Source organism: Setaria viridis, chromosome 4 (genome assembly GCF_005286985.2).
Source record: "Setaria viridis chromosome 4, Setaria_viridis_v4.0, whole genome shotgun sequence".
Lineage (NCBI taxonomy): Eukaryota > Viridiplantae > Streptophyta > Magnoliopsida > Poales > Poaceae > Setaria > Setaria viridis.
Genome location: NC_048266.2, coordinates 22,099,133 through 22,125,780, shown reverse-complemented (window position 1 = coordinate 22,125,780; position 26,648 = coordinate 22,099,133). Strand labels below are relative to the sequence as shown.

Below are 26,648 nucleotides of genomic sequence, written 5' to 3'. Positions count from 1 at the left end.
CACATTTGTACCAGGTCAGAAATCAACTGGTACTAAGAGTTAGGATCAATGCTCAATTTTCCAGTAGTGCACCATTTTTTACAGAATCTGTGTGGTACTTCGTATCTTTAGGGTCCATAAATACGAGAGAAAGTCCATTGTAGCTGCGGGATAACTTGGCCAGCTAGTTTGGGTGGCAATGAGGCTTTGCCCAAATGCCGATGCAGCCGCTGCACAAAACTGTAATTACCTTGGTAGCCATGAATTTCCTTAGCAGAAAAAATGAAACCGTCAAGGAAAATATAGTTTTCCTGTCTGTGTGCTGGTTAACTGCTAGGTAATGTATATTTCTTTGCGATTTTGTTGGCAGCCAAGGAAATGTTTGTTGAGTTCATGTTGTACTTCATTTTCACTTAAACATATATGACAATTACTGTGCATTTGAGCTACAACATGTGTTGTAAAAAGTTTCACCTAGAATATCAAATTAAGAAATTGGTTTGCTTCCACTACTAGAAAACCCCCATTTAGCGACGCTATAGTAGCAACGCACACTAAAAGCGTCTCTACATCAGCGTGCAAAGATGTTTTTTTGACACAATTTCAAAAACGTATCAGAGTGTTACGATATTAGACACGTTTAGACTGTTATTAGTCTTATTAACATATTTTTTAACACGCTATTGAAGTCATCTCAAAATGACACAGAGTAAGACACGCTTTAAACCGTCATTATTCACTAGACACGTTGTAAAGCGTATCAAACTATTGTCTTTACCCAGATAAAGATGCTTTCTGACTCGATTAGAAATCCGTATCGAATTGACACAAAGTTTGACATGCTTTCAACCGTGAATAGTGTGTAGACAAGTCGTAAAGCGTATCAAGTAACCATCAATAGTCACGTAAAGATGAATTTTTATGCGAAACGAAAAATGACACTTATTCAAAACAAGAAACCTAATATTTGTAATCATTGGAGGATGAAGAAACAATATATTGGAATTGTTAAAAAAATACAACTAACGTCTAACTAAATTTGTGTAGCGTTGGCAACTCGATTTTAATTGGTATTGCAGACTAAAAGATAAATTAAAATTAGATGTGCACAGCAGAATTTTTTTAAAAATAGGAAATAAAAAAGGGTGCCTCCCAAAATTAAACCCTGGTTGACACTTACAAGGACCTGCAGCCATACCATCGAGTTAGCAGAGAATGTTCGATTGGTATGTAAATACAACCATATTTGATTGCACATAATCCTCCCAAGAACTACGGGCATCCAGGCACGCATGGGTCAAAACGACAATCGTCCCCAACGCAAAACACATCCTGCCACCGCCGCCGTTCCCCGGTGAGCTAGACAGCCGTCGCCGTGGTAGCTGCCACCACTGCTGTTGCTCTTCCTTGGTGCGCCAAACAGCCGCCGCTGCTGCTGCCGCCGTTCTCCGAGCATGTAGCAGCTCCGCCCCTGTTTTTCTATGTGATAATCAAAATTAATTATATCTTTCTCCAATATGCCCTGCAATGACACTGCAATTTTTATTATTGTACATCTAATGCATCATTATCCCCATCCACTCTCCGGAGTTCTAAGCTACAATGCTCATTAATATATATCTCGCCTCAAGGAATGATTGGAAGCAATTAGAGCATAGAGCAGAGGTGCCTCCTTTTCTGGCAAAATTGAATTGGTTTTTAAAGCAATCATATGATGCATATGCATGGTTCTTCTTTTTGCCTAGGTTGCAGAATCCTACAATTGTTTTGCAGATTGCTTTGGAATAAATAAAATTGGATTTTTCTTAGTTTTATATGTAACAATTACTTGAGTTTATCCAGTACAATAAATTTGTGTTTGGCAGTAATTCACCAATCTATACTGATTAAGGATTATGTTTTCATTTTATTTTTGGAATTAACCATCACCTAATATTCATTTTTGTCACAACTATGTACTGCAAATTAAACCTGATTTGTTTTATTTAAATTTTACAGCTCCTTACATAGGGTGATTGATCGAAGTTAGAGGAAAAAAGCAAGACGGGAGACCGCATATGAAGATGGTGTTGAAGAATTTTTGGCTTTTGCTTACCGGGACCTTCCACATGATAGCGAGATACTATGTCCGTGTAAAAATTGGAAGAATAGAATAAAGCAGAGTCGTGATGAAGTTAGGACACATCTGAGGTGTGACGGTATTCTTCAAGGTTATACTACTTGGGTTCGTCATGGTGAGAATTATGACAGACCATCAGTTGATTTTGTTGATGTGCCAAATATCACAACGTTGCCGGCTCCGGGTATAGTACAAGGTCACCGGGATGGAGAAATGGATAGCATGAAAGAACTGCTACATGCTACATTTGTTAGGGCTGCAGACATGCCTCAAGGCGAAGCAAATGATTTTCAGTCAGGATTTGCAGATATGGAACATAATGCCCCAGAGGATATTGTGAATCCAGCTCAAGGTGATGATTTGGGGAGGGATCAGAATATATATGCAAGGTTCTTGAAGGACATGTAAGGTTATACCCTAGTTGTAAATACTCAAGGCTGTTATTTTTGGTGCACTTGTATTACTTGAAGTGCTTAAATGGTTGGTCACAAGGATCGTTTGCAGCACTACTAGGACTACTATCTGCTACGCTACCTCTTGAAGCAAATCTACCTAAGACATATTATGAAGCAAAAAAAATCATCCATGGATTAGGTCTTGATTATTTGAAAATCCATGCTTGCCCCAAAGATTGCATGCTATTTCGAGGTAAACATGCCAAAAAGGATGTTTGCCTTGTGTGCGAGAGCTCTCGTTGGAAAGTTGTTAAGGAGAATGTATAATCAGCTAAACCTAAGGGGAAAAGGAAACTAACAAAAGTGTTGCGGTATTTTCCATCGATACCTAGGATCCAAAGGTTATTTTCAACTACCAAAACTTTAGATGTTATGCGATGGCATGAGGAGGCCCGTACGAAAGATGAAAAACTACGACATCCAGTAGATGGTGAAGCTTGGAAAGACTTTAATGCTAGGCATCATGAATTTGCAGAAGATGCTTGTAATGTATGCCTTGGTGTTGCAAGTCATGGATTTAACCCCTTTGGGAATCAGAATTTAAAGCATGGTACCTGAGTAATGCTCGTTCCTTACAACCTACCGCCTTGGATCTACATAAGCAAACATCTTTTATGTTGTCGATGATCATCCCTGGACTAGATTCTCCAGGTAATGATGTGGACGTATATTTGTAGCCCTGATTGATGAGCTTTAACTGTTGTGGGATGGAGTTGAAACATTTGATGGCTCTTCGAAAAAGGAATTCCCTCTCTGAGCTGCACTATTGTGGACTATAAATGATTTTCTAGCATTAGCATACCTATATGGATGGAGCACAGGTGGTACATATGCATGTCCTTCTTGTTGTCTAGTGACAAAATCATTTCACCTAAAGAATGGTAAAACGTTGTGCTATATGGGTCATCGTCGATGGCTGAAAATCATAGATACTGAAGGCAAAGGATGTGTCACACCCGATTTTAAGGACAAAATCGAGTGCATTAAATACATGTGCGCCAGGATCAAGTTACACACATGTACGACAATAGTGAATAACAAAGACAGTGCTAAATCGAATAAAGAGAGTATTAACCATATTAGATGACCGAATGTCTCAAATAAACCACAAAGTCTAATTATTACGCAGCGGAACTCCAAAGATGACGACGACTCCACAGGCAGCTGACTGAAGAAACGTACGCCTAGAACTCCTCAAAGTCGTGTAGATACTCCTCTTCCCAATTAACTTGGTCTGAACAGTGGTTTTGCAAGGGTGAGTACACTTATGGTTGGTACTCAACAAGTCGTGGGAAGTAGTGTAGTGTAAGGCTAATTCAAGGTATGGCTAAGGCATAATTAGCATTCGCTTTTAATTAAGTTGGTCAAGTTTTATTAGCAATTAACTAAGTATAAGTTCATACCACCCGAAATTAAACATGATCATAAATAAGGTAAGCAACAAATGCATGAAATGATAACAAGTTAAATCCATCTTCCGATAATATTATCATGTGAGGGTCCAGGCCGCTCTTAACCGTGAGCACGGCTGATCGATCAGTTTAACACTCTGCAGAGGTGGCACATCTTTACCCACAAGTCGCGTAAAAGTTCAAAAGAACTTTGGACCCAACCATGCGGTGTTTGCAAGGCACTATACCACACTTCCGAGGTGTGATTGCATAGGGACGCTACGAGGCCTTTACAAAGATTCATTAATCAGTGGTAACCCGCTAAGGTTTCGGTGTCTGGCGTGCACCACCCATCCCAGGTAAAATGCAACGCCTCAGTCCCCCCTCTTGCCTCATCACGAGTAAGGTCACCCCAGACTAAGGTTTCTAATTAATCAGCCAAGACCAGAGCCATTTAGTGTTGTGGTAGCACTGTTTTCCTGGGTGGTTCTCCATGTTCCGATTAACAAATAATGATCTTGTTTTAATGAAAGGTATAGCGGAAGTAAAGCAAGATTAAGCATTGTGTGAAGTTAAACCACCATGTACCAAGTGAGCACTAAGCATGAGCTACCCAACATAAAGTAAACCGGTTGGTCAAGGCAAAGGTAAATCAATCTAGGCGAACCTTAATTGGGACCCATCAATTTAATCTTAACATGTGCATAGCATAAATGTTGAGTACGAGAAAGTAAAGGTGTATAGGACAAAAAGGTAGTGATCAAGGACACGACTTGCCTTCCTTGCCTTGCTCCTGCTGTTCGTACTCTTCGAAGGCTTGATCTGCAACTCCCTCGAACTGTGGGGCGTCTACACGCGTCACACGAGCACATACAAGCAAACATGGGCAAAAAGTAAGAAAACAGTACACCAAACATAGTTAAACAGAGAAAATAAGCTTGAAAAGATGATCTACGCTTTAAAACGAACACGTGGATATAAAGAACGCGAAAAACGGAGTTAAGATGCAAAAGATATGATTAAAACAAGATCCAGGGACTTTTCTGTGAGAAAAACAAAACTTTTAGGGCCTATCCGCGAAAACCGAGGGCTTATACGTAATTATGCGTATATACCGAGGGTCTGACGTGTAAAAACTCAAATCCGGATGGCGGGTTGATTTCTGGAAAACTCAAGGGTCAAACCGAAAAGTGCGAGGGCAGATCTGTAAATATTTTTCAACGCGATCTGGACCGCGGGTTGATTTTCGGAAAAGGCGGGGGCTTAAGTGAAAAAGCGGCACGGCATGGCGTAGTTAACCGGTACGCGGCCGGATTGACTGGCCGTGAGCCGTCGGATCAAGATCCGACAGTTGCAGTGGTCGATGACTCGCGGGCGGCGGCGGGAAAAAGAACGGCGGCGGCGGCGAGCGGCGGCGGGTCGCCGGAGTAACCCGAAACGGCGCTCCCGGCCACGGTTTGGTGCGCGGACTTCACCAGAAGAGAGCGGAGAGCACGGCGAACCCGTTTTGGGGCTTGGTGGGAGCCACGGCGCGGCGGCGCTCACCTTTTGGCGGCGGCGTGCGGCGGAGAGAGGCGGCGGCGCAAAAGCTTCGGGCGCTAGGGTTTTGGAGCTGCGGGCGCTGGTGGAGGAGACCGGGAGGGGCGGCGGCTTTTATAGGCGCTAGGAGATAGAGAGCCCAGGGAAATCCGGGGCGGAGACGGCGCGCGGTGGTTGCGGGAATCCGGCCGGAGGTGGGAGACGATGGCGGGCCCCACCTGTCGGCGGCCGCGGGTGGAGGCGGGCTGACGCGGTTACGCGGGCCGGCGCGCGCGCGCGCTCGTGGGCCGCGAGGTGGGGGTGAGCGGCAGGCCGCGGTCAGCGGGCCTCGGAGGAAAATGGCGAGCGGGCGAGCGGAGCAGGCCGAGCGAAGAGAAGGTGGAGCGGGCCGATGCACTGGTGCAAGGCTGGGCCGAAAGAAGAAAGGGGGAGGGAAGGAGAAGAAGGTTTCGGCCCAGGAGGAGAAGAAGGAGAAAGAAAAAGAAAGAAAAAGAAAAGGGTTTTGGAATTTGAATTCAAATTTGGAAATTCGAAATTTGACTCAAACTCAAGCAATCAAAATAAATGCACCAGCATGAATGCACAAATAATTCCTATGATGAATTAATTAAATTAAAGAAAATGAATTTAAATGCCTAAAATTCAAATGACACCCTAATTTGAGCAAATTTTAATGAGTTTGAATTATTCAAAATTTTGGGTGTTACAAATCCTACCCCCCTTAAGAAGAATCTCGTCCTCGAGATTCGGAAGATCCTGCAAAGAGATGGGGAAATTCCTTCTGCAACTCATCCTCTCTTTCCCAAGTTGCCTCGTCCTCTGTATGGTGACTCCACTGAACCTTGCACATTCTGATCGTCCGATTCCTAGTAACCCTTTCCAAAGTATCCAAAATTTTAATGGGGTATTCCGTGTAAGTGAGATCATCCTGAACATTCAATTCCTCCATTGGCAACTGTTGCTCGGGAACTCTGAGGCACTTCTTAAGCTGTGAGATATGGAACACATCGTGTACATCCGACAACTGATTAGGCAAGTCCAGCCGATAGTCTACCTGTCCCACTCGCTCAAGAATCTTGAACGGACCGATGAATCGAGGTGACAATTTCCCTTTGACCTTGAATCTGCGCATACCCCTGATGGGCGATACCTTGAGATACACATAATCACCTACCTCAAAGGTCAATTCTCTTCTCCTGGTGTCAGCATAACTCTTCTGTCGAGACTGAGCAGTCCTCAAGTTTTCTCGGATGATCTGGACCTGTCTTTCTGCCTCTTGTATAATTTCTGGCCCGAAAAACTGACTCTCTCCTGTTTTACTCCAATAAAGGGGTGTTCGGCACTTTCTACTATACAAAGCCTCAAATGGTGACATTTTGAGACTGGCTTGATAACTGTTATTATAGGAGAATTCTGCATAAGGTAAACTCTTGTCCCAACTGCCTCCATGCTTTAATGCACATGCTCTTAACATATCCTCCAATATTTGATTTGTTCTCTCGGTCTGTCCATCTGTCTGAGGATGATAAGCGGAACTGAAATTCAACCTTGTGCCTAGAGATTCATGCAGTTTCTGCTAGAAGCGAGATGTGAACTGAGTACCTCGGTCAGACACAATCTTCTTGGGCACACCATGCAAACACACAATCCTTGCCATATACAACTCTGCTAGCTTGGATCCGGTGTAAGTAGTCCTTACCGGTATGAAGTGTGCTAGCTCGGTAGAGACTGAACTTGCACCTAAATTAATGAGTGGCACTACTATTTTTAAAATGTTAGAAGGCAAAGAGTTTGTTCTAGGGAAAAAGGTGTGCACAGCAAAGAAGGACAACAAGAAAGGCAAGATTAAGGAAGTGACGGCTGAAAGTGCTACGAAACGCAAGCATAAAACAAAAGGATAAAATAAGGAGTCAGATGGGAGTGGTGCTAAGGAGGAGAAGATTTATAAAGATTGGTTGAAAAATAGGTGAATTTTCTTCAAGCTACCATATTGGGAACACAAAAGATTAAGACACAATCTAGACGTCATGCACTTAGAGAAAAATATGAGTGACAACTTTATCTCGACTTTGTTGGCTATTTGTCATAAAATAAAGGATGACCTTAATGCACGACTAGATTTAGTTGAACTTGGAATTCGAGAGGATCTTCATCCTGTTGTAGATAATGAAGGAAAGCAGTCGCTTCCTGATGCAACTTTTACCATGTCTACAGAGAAAAAGGAGAACCTTTGCTCAGTAATTAAAAACCTTAGGACCCCTGATGGATATGCATACAATATATCTAGGTGTGTGAACATCAAAGACTTTACATTGAGTGGACTAAAGAGTTATGACAATCATGTTTTACTACATGACATTCTTCCAGTGGTGCTCCAATCCTGTTACCCTAGCAAAAATGTCATGAGGATAGTTGTTGAATTATCTCATTTCTTCAAGATGCTATGCTCCAAGGTGATAGATGTGGATGAGTTGGTAAAGCTTCAAGAGAGTATTGTGATGACACTATGTGATATGGAGAGAACTTTCCTACCATCATTCTTTGCTATGAGCGTGCATTTGATGGTGCATTTGGTAGAAGAAGTTAAACTTGTTGGCCATGTTCAGTACCGGTGGGTGTACCCCATGCAGAGGTATGCAACTACATTTAATTTGCACTGTCAATAATTGTTCAATAGTTTTTACAACTTACATATGTCCATAATTGCATATAGATTTTTTGTTCGGCTAAAGGCACTTGTGAAGAATAGAGCCCACCGAGATGGTTCAATTGATGAAGGATATTGCATGGAGGAGTGCCTGGACTTTTGTCCGAGATTATTAGAAGGAACTACATGTTTTACTAGGTCATCTAGAAATCCTAAACCTTCTAATGAAAGCAAAGGCATGTACTTGTTTGATAGTGTTGGTGAACCAATTGGAAAGTGTACTGGTGTCAACCTTGATAAGCATCTTCTTGTTCAGGCACATCGATATGTCTTTCGACATTGCGATGAACTTGAGGATTTACACAGGTTTGTTCATATAGTGCTCCCTGTTATGTTTATTTTTGTAGTAACTTGATGACATGACACTGATACGATTTTTGTAGAGAATTCTTAGAAGAGTAGAAAAGCAAATTGGGTCCATCATCTAATTTGACACCTTGTTCCATTGAGAAGTTGACCGATGAACACTTTCCTAATTGGTTGAAGAAAAAGGTGTGCAAATCTTAAATTGATGCATTTTAGGCATACCATTATTAGATGGAATGGATCTAATATAATTCCTTATACAAACAGGTTATCCTATGGGATGGAACAAGCATCACGACAAAGGTCCTTTTGTTTTCTCTTCACAAGTGCAGCAAGTATTTTATGTCAAAGATCCAAAACTTGAAGCATGGCACACCGTGGTGAGAGTTATCCCACGTGATAATTTTGACATGGGTGCTCAATTGTTGGCAGATGAAACAGATTAGAACAATATAGTCTTCTGTAGCACTGAATATCTATGTGAGCAAAATATAACCAGTACATCATGTATGCTTTGGAATGAATCAAACTATAATATCCTGGTTTAGATCAAGAGAATTTTGCTGTATAAGATCTATGTCAGGGTATCATGTCATTTGTGGGCCGTGGAACTATCAATTTGAATATATTTGATTTCTCATTGTGCTTCGATTTCTGACAAATAAGAACTCCTTGTTCAGTGAGCAATTCATTTTTAATTTAGTTGATTGCGTTCTTCCTGTCAAGATTTTACTTGATTGAGCTGTTTCATTGGGCACATTTCCATTCCCACGGAAATGAACACAGGAACTTTAATGAGTTCCATTAAAATGGTTTTCAATTTTTGCCTCGACCATTCTTTTTGTGTGTCAGTTTTAATATTTTGTAGCTTAACCAGCATAGCATGTTGCCCTCAATGCCTATTCAGATACACTTGTTGGTTGATCCTAGTACTTTGCCGGCTGTCAATATTCTCAGGTCTTCACTAACACGGTATCAAATTGAAACTTAGAATTTGGGAATTGGAATAGTAAGTGCATTCGGATTATATTGTTACTATACATAATGCATGTAATATCTGTGTCGACAACTATGCACTTTGATTGCAACCACTGAGATGTGAGCCCAAGACTTACCTCTGTGGCGGATCCACTTCGGATCTACTTGGTTAAACATGGATTAGCCGCATGATACGCGACGCTCATGCCTAAACCGAGTAGACACGAAGTGCCGTCGGATTTCATCCGAATTAACCACTTGAACAGGACCAATTAGCAAACCCACACGAAGGTGAGCGGTTCCAGAGAATACAACAAGTCCACCGAGTTAACAAATTACCCATTTAGTTTGGCCATAAAACACATCAGAGTTTTACAAGGTTCGGCAGAAAAAAACAACAACAAAAGGTAAAACCACTAGCGGAAGCGAACTCGTCGGGGTCGGACATCCCTGGTGAGGCCAACCGGGACATCAATGATCCCTCTCCTCACCGTCCGAGGAGGGATCCCACTCGACCGTCCAACCCGGAGGGAGTTGGGGTGGCCAAGTGCTAGCAGAAGGGGGCTCAAAAGCAGCAACTTCACCTGAAAAGAAAGAGCCACAACAAGGCTGAGCTACTAAGCTCAACAAGACTTAACCGACAGGGAGCGCGCTAAACTACCTCTTCTAGACATGCAAGGCTTTTTGGCTGAGGGGTTTGTTTGCCAAAAGCGCTAGATGTAACCCTACTTTCAAGTTTTAGCTCCGGTTCTAAGTTCATTATCCGGTCTAAGTTTGCAACCTATTCTAAGCAATCATAGAACCAACCAAAAGGTATATATCTCATCAACAAAACCATGTCATCATCAGATTCCTTATTTACTCAGGGTGACATAGCGATCAAGCAGTCTCAAACTGTGAGAGGCAGACGAATCGATTCGAGTTTCTTAACCATGCATGGCGAACCTAATCTCACGACATCCACGCACCACAAGGGCCGCTTCCTGTGTCGGCTGTCCCCATCAATTCCCAGGCGCGTGTCAGGTCCAAACTTCCCTTGGCATGCAATGCTCCACAGTCCCGGCCTCTGCCGTACTGTGACCGCACTTGCACCCACATGATGCACCATGGGAACCTCGTTCCAGGGACAACAGGGGTATAAGCCACGCCCTAGTTCAAGCAGGTACTAGGCTTCCCCATCCCATACTAGGTATGAGATTAGTACTTTCAAACACTTGATCACGAACACCACCACTGTCGGGCCTTAGCAAGTTTCATAGACAGACGGGGCGATCATCCGACCACCAAAAAGTTACCTCAAACCCTACCCCGTCCATCGTCCTTATAGTTGTAACAGAAGAGGAACAACCAACTCCTACAACTCGCGAGTGACAGGAAATCACTCGGCTTTTATCGTTTCCTATTTAAGCAAAGCATCTACTCGGTCCAACAGCTAGTGTTCAGATCAGGGGAGCTAAGTTATGCATCTAGGGTTCCAAACCACTCTTATACGTAAATGCACAAGCATGTTAAAGAAGGCATGCGCAAATTTTGTAAAACACAGGGGATTCATGCATTCGGGGCTTGCCTTCGAGCAAAGAGGAAGGGAACTGCTCGACTTCTGGGGCAGCTTCGGCTTCTGGGGGCAGGAGCTCAGCTACACCATCATCTTCTGGTGCCGGGTGCAGCTCGTAGTAGCCGTCGGCGAGACGCAGCTCTACACGAATGGAATGCATTAGTTAGCATAGACGGTTATTTCAACAGCAACACTTGCAAGTCTGAGCCCAGAAACTTGCGACAAAATACAGGAGGGTGGGGAGGTTCAATGGAGTTGATGGAGATCAAGAGGTAAGGGTCGGAGGGAAGGAACTTATGAGCTGACCCTTAAACTAGAGGGTTTGATGTACTAGGGGTCCTCAGACTCAACGCTGAAAGGTCCCCAAGTTTTACACATACACCCTCGGTTCAAAGAAAAAGACACAGCCGAGCCCTCGGGCGAGGTGGAGAAGGGTCGGCGGAACAGACAGGGTCGGGCGAGATGGAACCGGGGTCGGGCGGATAAGAGGGGTCGGGCGGAGCGAACAAGGGTCGGCAGAACAAAAGGGGTCGGGCGAAGCGAACAAGGGTCGGCAGAACAAAAGGGGTCGAGCGAAGCGAACAAGGGTCGGCAGAATAGACAGGGTCGGGCGAGACGGAACCGGGGTCGGGCGGATAAGAGGGGTCGGGCGAAGCGAACAAGGGTCGGCAGCCTACCTTCATCTTACAGAGGAGGCTTGGGCGGAAGAACTAAGGGCTTGGGACGGCGGCGAGAATGTCCGGCAGCGGCGGTGCTTCTTGTGGATCACAAGCAAGCTCTTGGGTAGCACTGAAAGCAGTGGCTGGCGGATCGGGGAAAGCGGTGGTGCTTGAGCAGAGAGGAGAGTTCCTCAGACTTAGGTGGTGGCGCTGTGAGCTCGAACAGGGAGCAACAGAGATGGCAGCTAGGGCAAGGGAAACTCCGGCGGGGCTTGCGCATCCCGTTTTATAGCTGCGCGAAAGAGGGAAGGGGGAGCGGCGTGAATGCCGGGAAAGAAGCGATGGAGTGCTCTGCCCGGGCGGCGATTGAGCGACGAGGGCGGTGGAGCAGGACTTCGGGGATGACGCCGGCGGTCATTGGGCACTGGCGTCAGGGCGGCGCAGGCGCGGGTTTGCCGGTGGTTGAGATTTGGCGGAGGCGGGCGTCGTCGTGCGGTGGAGCTGATGGAAGTGACCGGGAAAACGGCGCTAGGATCGAGGGCGCACAGGTAAGAAGACAGGCGGCTGCGGGCGCGCGGGCGAGCGTGGAGCAACAGATTGTCGGGGCAGCTTCTGACAGGGCGGGAAAAGGAGCTGTCGCTGCCGGGGTCTGGGTTGGCGGAGGAGGAATCGTCGTGTAGCGAAGACCAGGGCGGCGCGACTGTGGCGAGGTGACGGAAAAGACGGGCGGCATCGGGCTCTGCGGCCGGGATCTGGCGATGTGATGATGGGCGCGGGCGGCGAGGCGCTGTAGAAAAGGTTGCAGAGGGGCTTCCGCTGCGATTGGGGAAGAGGGCGCGGAATTCCATCCGGTCGCGGGCCGAAGACGAGGCGGACGTTGGAGGAGTTGAGCCACGCGGCGGGGGAAAAACTGAAGCGAGCATGCAACTCGAGTGCGCTTGTCGCGGGAGATCTGGGGGAAAAGATCTCATGGGCCCACCGGTCAGTCTCGGTGGTCCACTGCTAGAACTGGAGGGCGATGCTGCGGGATGGCTTAGGAAGATTCGACGGTGGGTTGGGGGTCGGCGGGGTCGGAACTGGGGAGACCACGGCGAGGGGTCGGATCGCAGGGGTCGGAAGAGCTGGAGGTTGAACACTTAGGCTTGGAAAAACTAAGATAGGTGATCAGGGGCTCGGATTAAGATTGACGCGAAGGATTTTTGTTCGAGGCCGTTACAGCCTACCCCCCTTAAAAAGAATCTCGCCCTGAGATTCGGATGTAGAAGTAACCGGTGGGGGTGTGTAGCCTTTACCTCCTTGACTGGAAAGAAAACCGGGGAAGTGCTTGTTCAAGTACTCTTCTGTTTCCCACGTTGCTTCATCCTCCGTGTGGTTCCTCCAGAGGATCTTGTACATTTTGACCATTTGGCGCCGGGTATGCCTTTCTTTCTGGTCAAGGACCTTGGCCGGATACTCTGCATAGGTCAGGTCAGGCTCGATTTGAAGTTGTCCTTGTTCCAAGATCTCGGTTGGGACTTGGACACATTTCTTCAGCTGAGACACATGGAAAACGTCGTGTATGGCCGATAGCTATTCTGGGAGTTGGATCCGATAGGCCACGGGTCCACAAATCTCCACAACTTCATACGGACCAATGTAACGGGGAGCCAATTTCCCTTTTATTCCAAACCGTTGCACTCCTTTGGTTGGGGAAACTCATAGATACACATGATCACCAATATCAAACTGTAGGGGCCTTCTTCGCCTGTCGAAATAACTCTTCTGTCGAGATTGGGCAGCCTTGAGATTTGCTTGAATGAACTTCGCTTGTTCTTCGGCTTCTATTACTAAGTCAGGGCCATAAACTTGTCTCTCTCCTGCTTGGGACCAGTTCAATGGTGTCCGGCATCTCCATCCGTACAATGCTTCAAATGGTGCCATCTTCAAACTGGCTTGGTAGCTATTATTGTAGGAGAACTCCGCCAATGGTAGGCACTTGTCCCAATTCTTGTCATAGTGGATGACACAAGCTCTTAACATGTCTTCAAGGATCTGATTGACTCTTTCGGTTTGACCATCGGTTTGAGGATGATAGGTTGAGCTACGGATGAGTTTGGTGCCCATGGATGTTTGTAGCTGTTCTCAAAAGCGTGCTACGAACTGAATTCCTCGATCAGAGATGATGGTCTTAGGCACACCGTGTAGGGAAACTATGCGGTCAAGGTACAGCTCTGCATACTGCTTGACTGTGTGGGTGGTGCGGACAGGAAGGAAGTGGGCGGTCTTGGTCAGACGGTCCACTATAACCCAAATGGAATCATGTCGCTGCGATGAAAGAGGCAGTCCAGCAATGAAATCCATACTGACATCTTCCCATTTGCAAGAGGGAATAGGTAGGGGTTGTAAAGTACCTGCTACCTTTAGATGACTGGCCTTGACACGTTGGCAAGTGTTGCACTCTGAAACGTACCAGGCAATTTCCTGTTTCATTCCGCTCCACCAGAAAGTTTGGCGTAGATCATGGTACATCTTATTGCTGCCTGGGTGGATTGAGAATTTGGAGAGGTGAGCTTCATCCAGGATGTGCTTTCTCAAGTTGGGGTCGGCTAGTACAACCAGTCGGTTTCCATAATATACGTTTCCAGTTTTGTCCTGCTGAAACTGCTTATATCCTTCATCTTTCAAGGAGATCTCCTTGGTGATCCGCTTTACTTCCTCATCCTCCACTTGTGCTGACCTTATTTGGTCTTCTAAAACAGAGTCAAGGGTGATGTGGCCGAGGGTTCCAGAGGAAACAATTTCCAAACTGAGTTTTCCCATCTCATGACACAAGGTTTCAGTGAAGGTTGTTGCCAACAAGCAGTTGCAATAGGGCTTGTGGCTAAGAGCGTCGGCCACCACATTGGCCTTGCCGGGATGATAGTGTACTTCCAAATCGTAATCCTTTATCAACTCCAGCCATCTTCTTTGGCGCATGTTAAGGTCGCCTTGGGTGAAGATATACTTGAGGCTCTTGTGGTCGTTGTAGATGTTGCAGCGGGTGCCCATCAGATAATGTCGCCATATCTTTAAGGCATGGATCACTGCGGCCAACTCAAGATCATGGGTCGGGTAGTTCAGCTCATGAGGTCATAACGCTCGTGAGGCATAGGCAATGACTCGGTTGTCTTGCATAAGAACACACCCAAGTCCAGTGCCAGAGGCGTCACAGTACACGTCAAACGACCTAGAGGGGTCGGGTTGAGCCAAAACTAGGGCTGTGGTCAGCAAGTGCTTCAGGGTCTTGAAGGCTTCTTCACACTTGTCGTTCCACACAAATCTGACCTCTTTCTTCAACAACTCTATCATCGGCTTAGCTATCTTGGAGAAATCCGGTACGAAACGCTGATAGTAGCCTGCCAGTCCAAGGAAACTTCGGATCTGATGCACTGAGGCGGGAGGCTTCCAGTTTATGACTTCCTGTACCTTGCTGGGGTCGACGGCTATGCCATTCTTAGAGATAGTATGTCCCAAGAACTTGACACTATCCAACCAGAACTCACACTTGGAGAACTTGGCATAGAGCCGATGGTCTCTCAGCCGTTGGAGAACTATGCGAAGATGGTTGGCATGTTCTTCTTCGCTCTTCGAGTACACCAGGATATCATCAATGAACACCACTACAAACTTGTCCAACTCGGACATGAATACCGAGTTCATGAGGTACATGAAGTATGCGGGTGCATTGGTGAGTCCAAAAGACATGACCAGGTACTCGTAGAGTCCATATCTTGTGGAGAAGGCAGTCTTAGGGATGTCACAGGGTCGGACCTTGATTTGGTGATAACCTGAACGAAGATCGATTTTGGAGAACACTCTAGCTCCAACTAACTGATCAAACAAGACATCAATGCGGGGGAGTGGGTATTTGTTCTTGATTGTCACCGCATTGAGAGGTCGGTAGTCTACACACATGCATAGACTGCCATCCTTCTTCTTCACAAACAGGGCCGGGCAACCCCAGGGTGATGCACTGGGTCGAATGAAACCTTTTTCCAACAGATCATGCAACAGGGTCTTCAACTCGGCCAACTCAGCTGGTGGCATCCGATAGGGTCTTTTGGAGATGGGGGCGGTGCCGGGGATCAACTCTATGGTAAACTCCACACTCTATCAGGTGGCATGCCAGGCAAGTCCTCTGGGAACACATCAGGGTACTCAGATACAACAGTGTTGGAGGTATGCCCTAGAGGCAATCATAGAGATGATGATATTCCATTTGTATCCATGATTTGTATGTTGTGTTCATTGAATATCCATTGAAGGCTACTTGAATTGATTTGCAATTATGTGAATTGTATGTGAAACTCTTTACTTGTATGGTTATTCTAAAGTTGTCCCTAGTCGGAGTTCATGTGAGGACACACATGAATATTAGACTAGCACATGTATTAGTTGATGACTATGTTTCACAAGTCATGGACATGGAGATGTTGAACTAATAATGTGGACACATGTGGAGACATGTGCTAGGACTGACCCAACACGAGAAGTAGTTCTCTCTTTAAACAACATATACGCTTTGTCCTTAGACCTGAGATTGTCTCATGTATTCTAGATGTGGATCGACCTACTTAGGGGCTATCAAACGCTACGCCGTAACAGGGTAGTTATAAAGGTAGCTTTCGGGTTTGTCAAGAAGCATGCTATGAGACATGGTCAATCAAGATGGGATTTGCCCCTCTCTGATTGAGAGTGATATCTCTGGGCCCCTCGAGTGATCGGATCCGAAAATGCATGGCCATGCTACGTACGGTTAAGAGTTAACCTACAAAGGGATTCCGAATCACAGGATCGAGAAAGAGCGGTCGGCTTGAAGCTAGACCAAATATCGTGAGGCAAAGGGAATAGCATGTATATTATGTTGTGATGGTTCATCTGATATGATCTTCGTGTGCGTATAGGAGTTGGCACGTCTTGCTAGAGGCCGCTACCGACTATTGGGCCGAGTAGGAGTACTCGGGCCATGTCTATACGTATCCAAACCCATAGGGTCACACACTTAAGGGGATGGAAGCCCAATTCGGATCAGATCCGAGTTGGATTAGGTTTAGAAGTACTAATGGGCCTCGGATCCAGAGGCCCGTCAGGAACCTCTATAAATAGAGGGGTGGGGGCGCCCTAGGTTTTACACCTTTTGGCAAAACACACCTGCCGCGCCTCCCACGCCCTCACCTGTTGCAACTTGCGGATCTAGCAGTCCGGCTTGCGACGCTTCCTCCCTGCACGTGTGGATACCTTGGAGGTGTTGCGCCTGCAGCACTTGGACGAGCCGCCGACGAGCCACGACGAGCCGACGACGAGCCGCGGTACCAGAGGCGATCTTGCTACACGTGGACGAGCTGCTGAGGAGCTGCTGGACGTGATCAACTACGTACGACTACGTTGATTGACTACGTACGACTACGTGATCGTCTTCACTGCATCGACGCATATCTACATCTTCCGCACCAGTAGTGCGTCGAGTGGTAATCCCGTGATCCTTATACGGCAGTTCTTCCTGGTTATACGCGGTAGATTTTTTGAATTGCGCTAGTGTAGCCTACCTCGTATCCCAACAGTGATATCAAAGCCGTAGTTGCTTAGTTTTGGATTCGGGATGTGTGCATATGGAGATATGCGAGTTTTCCGTTTGATCTATGTCCTGGTTTCGCGCCCTTGCTGCAATGGTAGTGTAACGACATACTCCTACCGGTCGGTTTCCGCCATCGGAGTTAAGTGATACACGTAAATCCAGTTGCAGTGAGTGAAGATCAATATGATTGGTCGAATTGAAACCCAGGGTCATACGCCAGGCGCATTAGATGTGCAATGGTAGATGAGATCTACTGCTGGGGTCGGGATTTTTGCCGTATGCGTATGGTTCAGTAAATCAGCCGTAACGTTTCGGTACGATCTCGGATCGGGGCGAATTTTATATGAAAATTGATCTACAGAAAAAGTTACACATAAAATTAGACCGCTTCGCCGTTTTCGGCGAAATTAGATTTCCCAAATTCGGCTTGGAAGATGGAGTTTTGGGCCTCCGAAGTTTGGAACGTTAGGATGCCTAACTCTGTTTTGCAGGATGTATGTATGTATCTTGTGATCAGTATGGCCCCCTTGTGTATGTGATGCATGTATGTAACTCATTCGTGACCTGCGTGTCGCGCGTACGGCAACACGGCAGGAGCCATATGTGTTGTCACTTTATTGTATTTAATGGTCTGCGTACCAATCTGTGATGATCCAAGCAACTATGTAATCTTCATTACTAGATTCTTTACTAGCTATTAGGTGTAATAGCATGTTCTAGTTCTTGGAGGACTCATCACCAGGAGGATGGCGCACATGGAACATGGAGATGGAGATCACCATGGTGAACAGGTTCTATGGAGATGGAGATCACCATATGAAAATGGGCCATACTGTGTCACAGCTGTGTGTATGCTATTCTGTTTATGTTTTACTTTCTGCATGCTGTGATGTTAGATGTAGAACGATCCCTCACAAAGTTTAAGTTAGTATGCCCTCCCAACTAAAACTTGCACCGTCCCATGTCTTGTACAATTAGTGGTGGGTCTATGAAATTAGGGTGCCACTAGTTTTCCTTGATTAGACGGGTTTGTGTCGGACATTTACACGCATAAGGGTTGGTTTTCTTAACAAGGTTATCTTAACGGTTAAGGACCTTGGGGCATAAAGGTTGGGCGCCGAGACATAGAGATGTCACCCAACAACAGGAGTCATATGTGATATGATTAGCAAAAGTTGCTTACCGATCTACCTCGTTTGCTAGCGGTGATGCTAAAGCTCACTAGTAGACTTGTTAGTTGTGGATCCTGAATCACTAAGTTTCAATAGAGGGATATTGATTTTAGTGGGAGTAGATTCTGTTAAAATAGTTTAATGTAATTTGCTCTATCATGGATACGTTTGTCTTAGTGTATTTTGCATTACTTTTGTTGTAGATTAAATGGCACCTAGCAACAGCACCACATCGTTTGCTTTGCGTTCGGTCCTTGAGAAGGACAAGTTGAATGGAACAAACTACTCGGATTGGATCCGTAACCTGAGAATTGTTCTCAGGGCCGATAAAAAGGAAGATGTTCTAGACACCCCACTACCACCAGTACCTGCTGATGATGCATCTGCTGCCGTTAAGGCTGCTTACAAGAAGGCATTTGATGCTAATCTTGAGGTAAGCTGCCTTATGCTTGCTTGCATGGAACCCAAGCTGCAGATGCAGTTCGAAACAAATCATGAGGCACACGATATGATCGTGGCACTCAAGGACATGTTCCAGACACAGGCTAGGACCGAAAGGTTCAATGTGTCCAAAGCCTTTCTGGAGTGCAAGTTAGCAGAAGGTGCAGCAGTAGGACCACATGTAATCAAGATGGTTGGTTACACTCAGCGATTGGAGAAGCTGGGCTTCCCAATGGGCAAAGAGTTGGCCACTGACTTCATTCTTTCATCTCTTCCGCCTAGCTATGGGAACTTCATCTCGAACTACCATATGCATGGGACGGAGAAGGGTTTGAATGAACTGTGTGGTATGCTCAAGACAACAGAGGTAGACATCAAGAAAAGCGCTAGTACCAGCCATGTGATGGCTGTACAGAACAAACCTAGCTTTAAGAAGAAGGGCAATTCTTGGAAGAAGAAGGGCAAGGCTGGAACGTCCAAGCCAAACCCACCGCCCAAGGTTAAAGCTGGACCTGGACCTGCTCTAGACAAAGAGTGCTTTTACTGTCATGAACTTGGTGACTGGAAGAGAAACTGCAAGCAGTACCTAGCTTCGTTGAAGAATGGCGGAAGTAAGAGTACTTCTACCTCAGGTACGCTTGTTGTTAATGTTATAGACAACATATTTCTCGCTGATACAATTATTAATTCTTGGGTATTTGATACCGGATCGGTTGCTCATATTTGCAATTCGATGCAGGGAATGATATGAAGTAGAAGCGTGGAAAGAGAAGTTGATTTCTGCGTGGGCAATAATGCAAGAGTTGCTGCGTTGACCGTCGGGACGATGCAACTCCACCTCCCATCAGGATTTATTATGGAGTTGAATAATTGTTATTTTGTTCCTAGTTTAAGTCGAAACATTTTGTCTCCTTCATGTTTGATGAAGGATGGTTATTCATTTGCGAGTGAAAACAATGGTTGTGTGATCTCTAAGAATAATATGTTTATGGCTTTTGCACCCATTGTGAATGGATTATTTGTTTTAAATCTTGATGGTTCACCTGTCTGTAATGTAAGTGCTAAAAGGCCTCGGCCTAATGATTTGAGTCCTACCTACTTGTGGCATTGTCGTTTGGATCATATAAGTGAAAAGCGCATGAAGAAGCTCCATTCTGATGGACTTCTAACTTCGTTTGATTTTGAATCATACGAGACATGTGAGGCTTGCTTGCTAGGCAAGATGACCAAGACGCCTTTCACAGGATTTCCTGAGAGAGCAGTAGACTTGTTGGAACTCGTACATAGTGATGTATGCGGACCAATGAGCACGACGGCTAGAGGAGGATTCCAATACTTCATAACTTTCACTGATGATTTTAGTAGATATGGCTATGTCTACTTGATGAGGCACAAGTCTGAAACCTTTGAAAAGTTCAAGGAATTTCAGAATGAAGTTGAAAATCAGCGTGGCAAGAAAATTAAGGCCTTACGATCTGATCGTGGAGGCGAGTATTTGAGCCACGAGTTTAGCAATCATCTAAAGAGTTGCGGAATTGTTCCACAACTTACGCCGCCTGGAACACCTCAGAGAAACGGTGTGTCCGAGCGACGTAATCGAACTTTGTTAGACATGGTTCGATCAATGATGAGCCAGTCGGACCTACCGTTGTCATTTTGGGGATACGCTCTAGGAACAGCAGCTTTCACACTTAATAGGGTACCATCTAAATCCGTAGTTAAGACACCATATGAGATATGGACTGGAAAGGTTCCTAGTTTGTCTTTTCTAAAGATTTGGGGATGTGAAGTCTTCGTCAAGCGACTTCAGTCGGACAAGATCACACCCAAGTCGGATAAGTGCATTTTCGTGGGATATCCAAAGGAAACTTTGGGATATTATTTCTACAACCGATCAGAAGGCAAAGTGTTTGTCGCTCGGAACGCGGTTTTCCTAGAGAAAGAGTTTCTCAAAGGAGAAAAGAGTGGAAAGACAGTGCATCTTGAAGAAGTTCAAGATGAGCCGATCGGGCAAGAATCAATAAGTGATGCTAACGTAGCAGAACAAGTTGAGATACCCATGGCAAGAGAAGCACCGCCACAACCACGAAGGTCGGCAAGGCTCCGCGAAATGCGGGAAATATTATTGTTGGACAATGATGAGCCTGCGACATATGCAGAAGCAATGATGGACCCAGACTCCGAAAAATGGCAGAATGCCATGCAATCCGAAATAGAGTCCATGGGAGACAAACAAGTTTGGAATTTGGTTGACCCGCCTGATGGTGTTAAAGCCATAGAGTGCAAGTGGATCTATAAGAAGAAAAAGGACATGGATGGAAATGTTCACATCTATAAAGCATGACTTGTCGCAAAAGGTTTTCGACAAGTTCAAGGAGTTGACTACGATGAGACCTTCTCGCCCGTAGTGATGCTTAAGTCCATTCGGATTATTCTAGCTATAGCTGCATATTTTGATTATGAGATATGGCAGATGGATGTCAAGACAGCTTTCCTGAATGGAAACCTAGCTGAGGACGTGTATATGATACAGCCCGAGGGTTTTGTCGATCCAAAAAATGCTGGAAAGGTATGCAAGCTTCAGAGATCCATTTATGGATTGAAGCAAGCATCTAGGAGTTGGAACATTCGTTTTGATGAAGTGGTCAAAGGGTTTGACTTCACCAAGAACGAAGAAGAGTCTTGTGTTTACAAGAAGGTTAGTGGGAGCTCTGTAGTATTTCTAATCTTATATGTGGATGACATATTACTGATTGGAAATAACATTCCTATGCTTGAGTCCGTAAAGACTTCACTGAAAAATAGTTTTTCGATGAAGGACTTAGGGGAAGCGGCATATATTCTGGGCATTAAGATCTATAGAGATAGATCGAGAAGGCTTATAGGTTTAAGCCAAGATACTTACATCGACAAAGTGTTGAAGCGGTTCAGCATGGAAGAGGCAAAGAAAGGGTTCTTGCCTATGTCACATGGCATACATCTCAGCAAGACTCAGTGTCCTTCGAATGCTGATGAGCGGGATCGCATGAGTAGAGTGCCATATGCCTCAGCTATTGGATCTATCATGTATGCAATGATAAGTACTCGCCCAGATGTTTCATATGCGCTAAGTATGACAAGCAGACACCAATCTGATCCAGGTGAGAGTCACTGGACAGCGGTGAAAAACATTCTTAAGTACTTGAGAAGGACTAAAGATATGTTCCTCGTCTATGGAGGTGAGGAGGAGCTCATTGTAACAGGTTACACCGATGCTAGTTTCCAAACCGACAGAGATGATTCAAAGTCACAATCAGGATTTGTGTTCACGCTAAATGGTGGTGCTGTTAGTTGGAAGAATTCCAAGCAGGAGACGGTGGCTGATTCTACGACAGAAGCCGAGTACATCGCAGCTTCGGAAGCCGCGAAGGAAGGTGTTTGGATAAGGAATTTCCTCATTGAGCTTGGTGTGTTCCCGAATGCGTCCAGCCCATTGAATCTCTACTGTGATAACAATGGGGCAATTGCGCAAGCAAAGGAGCCAAGGAACCACCAGAAGAACAAACACGTAATGCGGCGATTTCATCTCATTCGAGACTTTGTTAACCGGGGTGAGATCAAGATATGCAAAATACACACGGATCTGAACATTTCTGATCCGTTGACAAAACCCCTCCCGCAGGCTAAGCATGATGCGCATATAAGAGCTATGGGTATTAGGTACCTTCTAGATTGACTCTAGTGCAAGTGGGAGACTGTTGGAGGTATGCCCTAGAGGCAATCATAGAGATGATGATATTCCATTTGTATCCATGATTTGTATGTTGTGTTCATTGAATATCCATTGAAGGCTACTTGAATTGATTTGCAATTATGTGAATTGTATGTGAAACTCTTTACTTGTATGGTTATTCTAAAGTTGTCCCTAGTCGGAGTTCATGTGAGGACACACATGACTATTAGACTAGCACATGTATTAGTTGATGACTATGTTTCACAAGTCATGGACATGGAGATATTGAACTAATAATGTGGACACATGTGGAGACATGTGCTACGACTGACCCAACACGAGAAGTAGTTCTCTCTTTAAACAACATATACGCTTTGTCCTTAGACCTGAGATTGTCGCATGTATTCTAGATGTGGATCGACCTACTTAGGGGCTATCAAACGCTACGCCGTAACAGGGTAGTTATAAAGGTAGCTTTCGGGTTTGTCAAGAAGCATGCTATGAGACATGGTCAATCAAGATGGGATTTGCCCCTCTCTGATTGAGAGTGATATCTCTGGGCCCCTCGAGTGATCGGATCCGAAAATGCATGGCCATGCTACGTACGGTTAAGAGTTAACCTACAAAGGGATTCCGAATCACAGGATCGAGAAAGAGCGGTCGGCTTGAAGCTAGACCAAATATCGTGAGGCAAAGGGAATAGCATGTATATTATGTTGTGATGGTTCGTCTGATATGATCTTCGTGTGCGTATAGGAGTTGGCACGTCTTGCTAGAGGCCGCTACCGACTATTGGGCCGAGTAGGAGTACTCGGGCCATGTCTATACGTATCCGAACCCATAGGGTCACACACTTAAGGGGCTGGAAGCCCAATTCGGATCAGATCCGAGTTGGATTAGGTTTAGAAGTACTAATGGGCCTCAGATCCAGAGGCCCGTCAGGAACCTCTATAAATAGAGGGGTGGGGGCGCCCTAGGGTTTACACCTTTTGGCAAAACACACCTGCCGCGCCTCCCACGCCCTCGCCTGTTGCAACTCGCGGATCTAGCAGTCCGGCTTGCGACGCTTCCTCCCTGCACGTGTGGATACCTTGGAGGTGTTGTGCCTGCAGCACTTGGACGAGCCGCCGCCGACGAGCCGCCGCCGACGAGCCGCGGTACCAGAGGCGATCTTGCTGCACGTGGACGAGCTGCTGAGGAGCTGCTGGACGTGATCGACTACGTACGACTACGTTGATCGACTACGTACGACTACGTGATCGTCTTCACTGCATCGACGCATATCTACATCTTCCGCACCAGTAGTGCGTCGAGTGGTAATCCCGTGATCCTTATACGGCAGTTCTTCCTGGTTATACGCGGTAGATTTTTTGAATTGCGCTAGTGTAGCCTACCTCGTATCCCAACAAACAAGGAGGCTCTCTATTCGGGCTTGCGATAGAGGGTACGCACAGGGGAGTGCGGATTTAGGAGGGTTCAAGAACAGGGTAGAACTGCCATAAAAGGGCGAGTTGATGTGGAGGGTTCGGGCGGCTGGGTCTAGAACCACTTGGTGCCGGGTCATCCAATCCATTCCAAGAATGATATCTATTCTATCCAGGTCAAGGATGATAAGATTCTCCTTAAGAAGGTTTTGGCCTAGCTGAATAGGCACATTAACACTCATCCTATCAGATGTGATCATTCCACCCGGGGTGGATATTCTAAAAGACCCTCTGGTTTGGCATTCTTGTAACCCACACTTGTCACGGGTCTTTCTCCCGATAAAACTATGTGAAGCTCCCGAATATAACAAAACCAAAGTTGAAAAGCTGTGAATCAGAAAGGTACCCGTCATTATTGGCGCACCTTCGGGAAGCTCTGCTGCGTGGGTGAAGTTCAGTCGTCCTTGGCGAACTTGCACCTTGGGCCTCTTTCCTTTGTTGGGCGTTGCATTGCTCTGCCCTGGGCGCGGGCTCTGATTTCTGGGGTAGTCCTTGGCAAAATGTCCCACATCGCCGCAGGCAAAACAGCGGTTACCAGTTGCAGGGCGTGGGGATGGCGGCAGGCTTGGCCGAGGCGCCTGTGGTTGGAAACCAGGAAAACGGGGCCCTGCTGCTGGTGGGGGTCGGGCAATCCACCTTCCCGACTGCTGGGGTCGGCTGGGCGCCTGGGGTGGAACCAGTCTGAAACGCTGCGCGGGTGGGCTGGGCGTTGGCAGTGGGGCTTTCCTCTTCCTCTCGGCTGCCAGAGCCTTCATGCAGTCCTGTTGGGAGATGGCCAGGTTGACCAACTCATTGTATGTATCCACCCGTATCGGGTTTAACCTTTCTCTGAACTCCAAGCTCAGCCCTCTGCGGAACCTGTCCTTCTTCTTCTCGTCGGTGTCCGCGTGATATCCGGCATAACGACACAGGTCGTTGAAGGCCTGAGCGTAGTGTAACACGTCTCGGTTTCCTTGGTGAAGAGCTAGGAATTCATTGAGCTTGCGCTCTAGGAGATCCTCCGGAATGTGGTGCGCTCTGAACGCAGTCTTGAACTCATTCCAGCTGATGACATGGTCAGCCGGTAACATAGCGTGGTAGTGATCCCACCATAGCCGAGCGGAACCACGTAACTGCTGGGCTGCAAACCGGGCCTTGTTGTGATCGGGGCACTGGGCGGTGAGAAGCTCAAACTTGGATTCGATGGTGTGAACCCAGGCGTCTGCATCGAGCGGGTCTTGGGTCTTCTGGAACAATGGGGGCTGCGTCCCCAAAAAGTCTTCAGACCGAGCAACATGAGGTTGCTGCTGAGCCCTTCCACCATGGGGCGGCTGCTGTTGTTGCCCTTGTACCAGATGTCTCAGCAGCTCGGTCTGAGCCGCTAAGATTGCCTCTAGTGGAGACGGGGGTGGGGGTGGGGGAAGATCTTGTCTTTGCTCGCTGCTGCCGGGCACAGAACCAGATCTAGTGCGATGCGCCATCTGCAAGAGTTAACGTTCCATTAAATTCATAATCTTAGAAGTACTCCAACAGATGGCAATGCATAAGTTAAATTCTCCGATGCAACTCTTGCTGATAATGCAACACACGTCCTCATAAGGGAGGTACACTCTTCTCATTGTCATGTTAGTTAGCGTTTATCTTAGCCTTGTACTCAACTTCGGGCGATCCATACCCAGACTCCTGGAATTTTTTTTTTCTGAACTTAAGCCAAGGGGTCGGGCTAGGCGATCATCCCGAGAAAAGGGGTCGGCAACGATCCACACCAAAAAGGGGTCGGGCGAGGCGGAGAACTGCCTCGAAGGGTCGGGCGCATCCGATCTCGCGAACCGGGGTCGGCCAACTTGAACAGACCCACAGAAAACAGCGTGTGTGGTCACAGCACAACTCACTTAGTCTAACATTCCAACATGGATTAGCCGCATGATACGCGACGCTCATGCCTAAACCGAGTAGACACGAAGTGCCGTCCGCCACAACCTCATTAGGATCTGATACTAACAGTACTCCTGGAGTTGAAGCAATTGCTCAATTGGAAACAAAGATGACCAGTTTCTGCAACATATGGTCCAATTCGTACAGAAAAACAAAATGGCGTGGGCAAAAACTGAAATCCATAGTCAAATATAAAAAATGGAAACAATCTAGCAAGGTACCAGTCAAGTGAAGCCCTTTTGTGGAAATAGCAAGCACATTCAAACAGTAATTTATCATTTTAGATGATAAAGTTAGCTAGACCAACATATCATCTTGCACATTAGTAACTTCTGTCATGCAAGTCTCATAATATCTTACAAGCACAGTACATCATGAGCAACAGTTGATGTAGCACTTCTTGCATTACAAAAGCATATGTTCCACTATAGCCATTACAAAAGCATTGACAAACAAGAAGTCCAACCACGCAGAGGATAAGCACCCACATCTTCTTCTCCTGGACTTCCTTGGCAATCCTAACATGCAGGCCATGGCAAACAAATTGCACAATACGTGACCTCCTATCCTGGTCTTCCACCATGCACACGGCCAGTCCAAAAGACCATGATAGATAGGGATCATAGCACTAGAGGTTCAGCTAC

The 26,648-nt window shown here is 46.1% G+C and overlaps 1 protein-coding gene and 1 pseudogene across 1 annotated transcript; one reads left to right on the top strand and one right to left on the bottom strand.

Moving 5' to 3' along the window:
• The first annotated feature begins 2,575 nt into the window (after positions 1-2,575).
• Positions 2,576-8,882, top strand: LOC140222420 (uncharacterized; annotated as a pseudogene).
• A 567-nt stretch (positions 8,883-9,449) lies between these two features.
• On the bottom strand, positions 9,450-25,550 carry LOC140222612 (uncharacterized). Its single transcript, XM_072293443.1, has 2 exons — positions 24,437-25,550; positions 9,450-9,460 (listed from the first exon to the last, which is right to left on the bottom strand). Exons 1-2 carry the CDS (start codon positions 25,548-25,550, stop codon positions 9,450-9,452), a joined length of 1,125 nt encoding a protein of 374 aa, XP_072149544.1.
• Between the last annotated feature and the right edge of the window lie 1,098 nt (positions 25,551-26,648).

Bases quoted from the DNA above. Each gene is read 5' to 3' on its own strand.
- LOC140222612 (XM_072293443.1), bottom strand. From the start codon at position 25,550: ATGGCGCATCGCACTAGATCTGGTTCTGTGCCCGGCAGCAGCGAGCAA.